The 7,615-nt window shown below is 44.9% G+C and overlaps 1 protein-coding gene across 1 annotated transcript in view; it reads right to left on the reverse strand.

Annotated features, from left to right (window-relative positions):
- Positions 1-5,679, reverse strand: part of LOC147618973 (uncharacterized) — a 45,768-nt gene extending 40,089 nt beyond the window's left edge. The window contains exons 1-4 of the mRNA XM_086774181.1: positions 5,468-5,679; positions 4,269-5,097; positions 3,103-4,072; positions 824-2,987 (exon numbers count right to left, since the gene is read on the reverse strand). Coding sequence (XP_086630307.1) covers positions 824-2,987; positions 3,103-4,072; positions 4,269-5,019 — 3,885 coding nt within the window. The 5' untranslated portion in view covers positions 5,020-5,097; positions 5,468-5,679. The remainder of the gene's footprint in view (positions 1-823; positions 2,988-3,102; positions 4,073-4,268; positions 5,098-5,467) is intronic.
- Positions 5,680-7,615: the final 1,936 nt, after the last annotated feature.

The raw sequence follows: 7,615 nt of genomic DNA on the forward strand, positions 1-7,615 counted from the left end.
CTCCACCAGCTTTCATCCCCCGACCTGGAAATCACAAAATAGTTGCCAGTTGGACGAAAGCCCTTCCATTTAATGACAATATATTATTGCACACACATGCAGAAACGCAGGTAAAACCTGCCTTTTGGCTTCGCTAACAACTGTCTCGGGAAGGTGAGGCCCACTTTTCTAGGAGGAGGAAAGAAATTATCCTGAGCCCAATTCTAAAACCATCACAAAAGTTTCATGTCGGTCATCATCACGGTGAAAGCAGCTCAACCTCTCCAACTTCCCCCTGAATAATCATCAATGGGATTTCATCCTTATGTCAATGCCCGAGTTGATCCCCAAGGCAAAGGAGTCCTAACCATCTTCTTAAAAGAAACTATACCAATATGTCTCAGTACAATCCACATAAGCAACAATTGATCTAGTGAGAGAATAGAACTCATTGGTTGGAGTCCTCACAGCTAGACTTAACAGCTGGACTCCACACAGGTTGTTCCTCAATGCCTAGAGAAACCATAGGTTCAAGAAGGAAGCCATGAAAGCTTGGGCCATAAGCTCTAGGAAAGGTGCAATGTATAATATGTCAAAAAGTACCAAATACACAAGACGTGTGCCTTTCATAGTCCCAAGCCCATGTGCCCACATGTATAAATAACCCTAAGCCCCCATGTGCCTAGGCCCATGCCCGATGTGCATGTGCATCCTAAAATTACTTCATTACAACAATTCTCAGCCATCAGCAAGCTAGCAAGTTATTAGCATACACAGAAAACATAACCAAACCATAATGCATGATTAAAAAACTAACTTAGCATGCAACTCAGCAAACACAAACCTGTACAAGCTTAGAAATCTTGGATCGGGAGGATGACATAAATTGATCGACTTTTTCCTGAGACTTTGGGATATGGTGACTTGGCAGAGTTGCGGTGACCTTGTCCACTGCCTTTTTGACAATATTTTTAAATGCATCTTTACTCATATGCCCTTCTCTCCAAGTTGGCTTGAGCACCTCCTTTACATGATCAGCTACAGCAGACCTGAGCAACTTCAACCCACGGATGTTGTTCTTTTTTGTCTTAGAGAGCCCTTGACCTTGCCCAGCGTCAACTGCCTCCCCTGGCTGAAGTGGACTCCAATTCTTACTATCCTCTGGGGGACTCACATTCTCAACTATGCCAACAACTGGGTCACCAGCTGCCTCATTTATATTTGCAACATCTGTTTTTCCCATGTCTAGTCCCGGACTAACATTCTCCAAACGGGATGCTATAGTGTTCGACAGCCCACCAAGAGAATTTCCATCCTCAGCTGTCTTAAGGAAGCTATATGATGTTGACTTCAAACCAGATAGACCAGGCTCAAAGCTGTCTGAAAGAGGATCATACTGATCACCAGAAGTTGATAGCTTCATAGCTCCTGGAAGCTCAATTAAGCTTGGGAGAGGAGGTATTGTTGTGAGAGCATAAGAATACGACAAAGATTTCCCTGTTGTTGGTGGCAAATCTAACGATTGCGAAGAAGTGCCCAAAGATCCAGGCATCGACCATGGTGTAGAATTCTGAAGTCCTTGAGCAGAAACTGTGAGTGATGGCGTAGGATAGATATCATGTGGAGCATTGTTTGCTACATTTGAGAAAGTAAAATGTCTCGAGGTATTGCCTGGTAACGAGGGTGGATAGAAAGATTGATGTGGTTGCGTTGGCAAAGAGAAATGAGAGCTGAAGCCGTGTTGGATAGACAGAAGAGCCTTTGTAGAATCAGTTGGAAGGTCATGTTGCTGTGTTGCGGCTGAATTCACAGGCGAGCCTAAGAATCGAGGTGGGAAGATTGGTTGAGAAGTCACTGGGTTTTGAGCAAGACCAGGCTGAGCTTGGAAGGAGGACCCATACGCTGACGGATGGGATGGCACATAATAGGGATTTGAAAATTCATGCATCCCTGGACGAAAAGCTGACTGAATTGTTCCTGAACTACCATGAGGATAAAGTTGATGAGGCTTTGAATTCTCCCTGATCATTAAACCGGGTGGTTGAACTTGAACCTGATTGCCAGCAGGGAAAGCAATCCCTGAACTCCGATCTCCATCATTACCTGTGTTCATGTAAGTGTTACTCATAGGAGGTCTGAGAGAAGTCACTTGACTGTAAGTTGGTAAACTTCCAGGAGATACAGGAGGTTGCAAGGATTTGGGCTGATGGAAACCAAAAGCTCCACTTTCAGTGGGATAAGGTTGGCTAGAAGGCATGTATTGTTGAACAGCGAGGGAGGAGTTCCCTAAAAATTGACTCATCGAATTGGACTGAGATAAAGGTAACAATGAAGGAAGGGTGACTTGAGAGGAGTGGCCAGTTTCCGGACGAAGTGGGCCTGGAGACAGAGGAGGGGGTAAAACAGATTTATCTTCCTGGGCCAGAGACAACCCTCTTGAACTTGCTTGCACAGGGGGACCTAGAGTTGGGGAAACCAATGACCTAGATTTATCTTCCTGCACCAGCATCACAGTCGTTTCTGATTTCACTTCCGTTCTCTTGGCAGGTTCCTCTTCAGAACCCACTTGCGCCTTCTCCATCTCAGCACTGATTTTTGCCTTCAAAACCACACCCACTTCTGCACCGGCACCTGCATTACCAACCACCTCCACTGCTAGTTTCCCTTCGAAATTCTGAGAAGAAGCTGCCACTTTTGAAGCTCCAGTCATTTCTGGTTCTTCAGCCTCATTTATATCTATCCTTCTCTCTGTACAGACATCTGGCTTGTGAACTGCTGGCTCTAGTACTGTGTGCGCCTCATCCAAGTCTTTGTCAGCATTCAAGCCCCCTTGATAATGGAACCTGCATGAATCACCTCGGAAACATCTTCCTCTTGCATAGTTCAAGCATATGTTGGGTCCATTTCCCTTTACTCCTTTTTTCCCTTTCTCCTGGGGCTCCTGATCACCTCTCTCAGCTTCATCAAGCAAAACTCTTGGTGGTGTTCTGCTACTGCTCCTGCGCTCACTGTCAAAACAGTACATGACTGGATGCAGTTAGTTTAAAGTTAGTCACCATTAGCAAGCTCAACAAAAGGAGTACAAAGAGTAAACCAATTCTTTTCTTAATAGTGAATGCTAACCTGTGCGATCCGTTCATCTGTCCCATTCCGAGTGGAGAATGGCTCACGCTCCGTCTCTTCCGACTAATCTCTTCAAAAGATTGGCTTGCACTCCTACTTTTGCTTCTACTCCTACTCCTACTCTTACTACTCCTACTCCTGCTCCTGCTCCTACTCCTACTACTACTGCTCCTACTCCTACTACTACTACTTCGTCGATATCTAATCTCCTCAAAGGTGCTCTCAGAGGCCCCTTTCTGGAACAGTCTCACCCCCTGCAAGTCTCTTTGCTGGACAGATTCCCCTATCACTGACCCACTTTCTCTGGTGCTCTCTGCACTCCCCCGTTGCTCCAAAGCCCTTGAATCACCAACGTCCGTAAACCTGATACCATGTTCCGGGCTAGCATCCTCCTCTCTTCTCCATCCCCTGGCAGCTTGAGACGGACTTTCATTGGCAAGCTGCAGCAGCTGCACAGACTGACCTTCTTGTCGAGATATTTTTGCCACTGGATGCTCTGGAACTGCCTCGATGTCTGCATCTTGTGCATTTGTATTGAAATGGTAAGCATTAGCTGTTTCATCTGAAACTATAAACCCTTTTCTCAGTTGCTGCTGATCTGACAGTCTGCTCCCATTCATGTCCAAATTCTCTGATGGTTCTGAATCCTCAGAAACATCACTAGTGTCACTGAAATAATTATCTATGAGAGAGCCTCTGTAATCGCCTGTCAGCCTACACTGAGCCCGCTTACCCCTATTCAAAACGTGTACTTTTTCAGGAGGCTCTATAAACTCTTTCTTGAGATCCTCAGACAACATAGGTCTTTGTGGTGCAATAGGCAGACCCACTGTCTTTTGTTCAGAAATTTTGTCCATGTCACCAGCATGTGAAGCCTTTTCTGGTGAAAAAAGCTCTGATCCTGAACTGCTACCTGCCATGGCTGGCAATCCAACTGACTCCCTCTTTGGAGATGGCGACACAAGATCATCTATTACAGACTAAAACTATCAGATCGCACTTTAACACATATTACAGAACAAAAAAAGAACCTCATCAGAAAACTTGATCCTTGCATTTAGGACCATATTCAAAGAGTCCCTGGGGACACTTGGGCACTTGACGAGAACAATAGTGCATACCCAACAACAGAAATAAATTAATTGCTTAAACATCAAGCTGCACACCTTCCATGTCCATATCAGACATCGCTGGGGATCCTGGAACCTCTTCGGCCTGCCCAGGCATGTGACTTGCCTGTTCACTCCATCTAGCATCAATTTCTTGATCCAAATGTTTGTTCAATTTAGCCTCAGCCTCCACTTGTGACTGTAGTTGAAGATCTTGTTTTTTCCACTTGTAGAACTCACGATTGATGACAGCTTCAGGACCTGAATCGTTCTCAAACAAAAAAGCAAACTTTGGATCCCCCGCATGTTTTGCACGCGCCATGCTTTCATATCTGGGACCATTCTTTATCACAAACTCTGCCATACCTTCAATGTTATTTAGAATTTCTGGGTCACTGGGCTTGGGGGGTTGTGCAGGAGGTTGTGGGGGTATTAACTTGACAGTGGCTGTTGGTTCTGCAGCTGAAAGGGGAGGGGAAGGGGATGGAGAAGGAGGAGCTGCGGGAGGAGGGGGAGGGGGGGCATCAATTGGGGGGCTATGTGGTAGGGGGGGAACAAAGGGTAGGGGGTATGATGGAAGGAATGGTGATGGACGAGGAAGTGGCACCGGAGTAGGGGGCGGAGGGGGGTAGGCAAGAGGCCCTCCCGATACATGAGGCATCACAAAGGCCCTGCCAGGCATAGGAGGGGGGGCAAAAGGTGGGGCCATGTTCATAGGTGTATTCATGGGTGTGTTCATGGGTGGAGGGGCTACAGGCACCATTCCACCTGGCCTAAAGTGAGGATAATCTCTGCCTGGCCTAAACATTTTCTGCCTAGAAAACCTTCTTTCCAAATCAGCTGCAAAGTATTGTTGTCACATCAGGCAGCTCTCCAGCAGCCGTGTCTGTTCATCACCCATACCGGTGAGTTAAAAAGACTCACAGCCTCTCTTAAGTCTACTGTTTACCCTAAAATTCAATGGTGATGGTAATGGTTATCATGATTGATTATAGTGCTGATGATGGTGATGTTATGCCAGAGCACATACACATGGCTCTACTAAAGCGCTCAGAAGAATCTCTCTTACGTGAATCGAAGATCAAAACCCGGGATAACAAACCGTAATTGTAAAGCTCAATGTATTGCAAACCTGTGATGCCCACCCCCCCCCTCCTTGACCGTTTTTTCTGTGCTTCTGCAGCGCTTGGGCGAGGTGATGTAAAGCGTTTGTACTGTGCATAAAAACAACAAAAGAGGAATGCGAGAGGTCGTACCTTGCAGAAGCCGCCAAAAAAACAGGGACTGTGGAGCGACCTTCGTTGAGGCGGCAGCTATGGCAGCAGTAGCGTCGTCGTGCGCAGCAAACCCCCAACTATGCGGGCAGGTTCTGTGGAAAAGACAACCCCGTGTCCCCAACACACACGATCGTCTAACTCGGTTCATCGTTCTAAAATTTCATAAATTCCAATATATAGTGACACAAGTAGCTTTACCAGAGAGAGTTAAGTGTCCACATGCCGCCCAGTCCTCTTGGGTTAGGGCTTTGTCCTAGGCTGCCTTGAAGTAAGCGGCGGGTCATGTGCATTCTGCTTGGTTTTTATGCAAACAGTAGCATAGGGGTCAAACTCAAATGTTGTGTTGTGGTTCATCCACATGTCATCAATTCAAAAAAAAATCATAATTAAAACATGAGCCTTTGAAATAGATTGCAACTAGCCTCAATCTGTTGATGGTTTAGTGGGCAAGTATAAGGTTGCCAAGGGCAATGCGTAGACTTATGGCATTGACTATGAGGAGACATTCAGTCTGGTTTTACAAAAATGGCAACCGTGAGAGCTAGCATTGCTATGGCTGCAACAAAGGGTTGGTCTTTACATGAAATGATGCCTTCTTGCACGGTGATTTGCAAGAAGTATACATAATGCAGCCACCAGTTTATGAGAGTGATGCACACCTAGATTTTGTGTGCAAGTTAAGCAAACTCTTGTATGGATTGTAGCAGACACCTAAAGCATGGTTAAGTAAGATCGAGGAGTGTCTTGTTACCATTAGATTTCAGATATCCAATGTAGATTTTTCACTTTATGTGAAAAAGACAGATAGAGGGATCATGCTATTAGTCATCTATGTTGATGACTTGATTATCATTGGTGATAGTGATGCTGATATATATGAGGTCAGAAGACTTTTGAAGTTGAAGTTTGAGATGAAGGATTTGGATTAGCTGCAGTATTTCTTGGGCATAGAGGTGGTGAGATCACCTCATGGCATTTTGTTATTGAAGAGGCAATATGGCTTTGACATGTTGTCAGAGTATGGTATGATAGGCTATAAGCCTATTTCAATGCCATTGGAGCATAACACAAAGCTTTCCATAGATACAAGTGAGCTTTTGGTGAGCTTTTGGAGGACCCCACTACATACAGGCGCATAGTGGGTAGCTTGATCTACATAACCTAATATTACTAGGCTAGACTTTGGCTATGTTATTGGGCTTGTCAGTTTATGCAAGCCCCTAAGAAGCCACACTTGGATGTGACTAGACGTATTCTTAGGTACATAAAGTCCACAGCTGATTATGGACTTTTTTATGAGGCTGGTATAGAGATACAGCTACATGGGTGCACAGATGCTAATTGGGCTAGTAGTGTGTTGAGCATACAATAGGAGCTGACTAGTGGGACCTAAGGAACTGGTCGGAGAACACAGGCCGACAATAAAAAGCCAGTACACTGACAGTTATGCACAGACGACACCGCGCACATGCACACTTATTGTAATCATATGTACTTTATTATAACAGTTTGATAACATAATGATTCTTGTAATAGTAAGGGCAATGGTTGGATGGGACAAGAAGAAGGTCCTTCCAAGATAACAAAGAAGGAAGCAATTAGCAGTTAGGAGATAGATATATAGATGGATAGAAGAGAACAATAGACACAGAGTGAGTCTGAAAGCAAAATAACATTGTATAAGTTTAACAGTAATACAGAGTGCTTGAGCATTATTTATTGTGTACTGTCTGAGTGAGTGAGTGAGAGAGTGAGCTTCTATAGTTCTATGTGCATTCTATGTTTAGGCTAACAGCTTGTGAGTTCTGAACCCATTGGGCTTAGGCATTGAGACAGAATTACTTCTAACCAGTGGTAATTATCTTACCTGTCAAATTGACCATTGACACTTTGGCGATCCTGTTAGGGACACTCTCACCCTTTCTCTCATTAAAAATAGACAGTTCAGATCACAGCCTAGACAAACATGGCAATCAGATTTCATAGGAGAATTGAAGTGCTCTTATTGTGACAAAGAGGGTCACAGGGTCCAGCTTGTGAGTTATGGTGCAAACATAGGACAAGGAGGGGTATCCCAATTGTAAGGTACCCTGTAGAGCAGATCAAAATCAGAGAGGAAAGATGCAG

Source organism: Cibotium barometz, chromosome 34 (assembly GCF_041138505.1).
Source record: "Cibotium barometz isolate CiBa-2024 chromosome 34, ASM4113850v1, whole genome shotgun sequence".
NCBI lineage: Eukaryota > Viridiplantae > Streptophyta > Polypodiopsida > Cyatheales > Cibotiaceae > Cibotium > Cibotium barometz.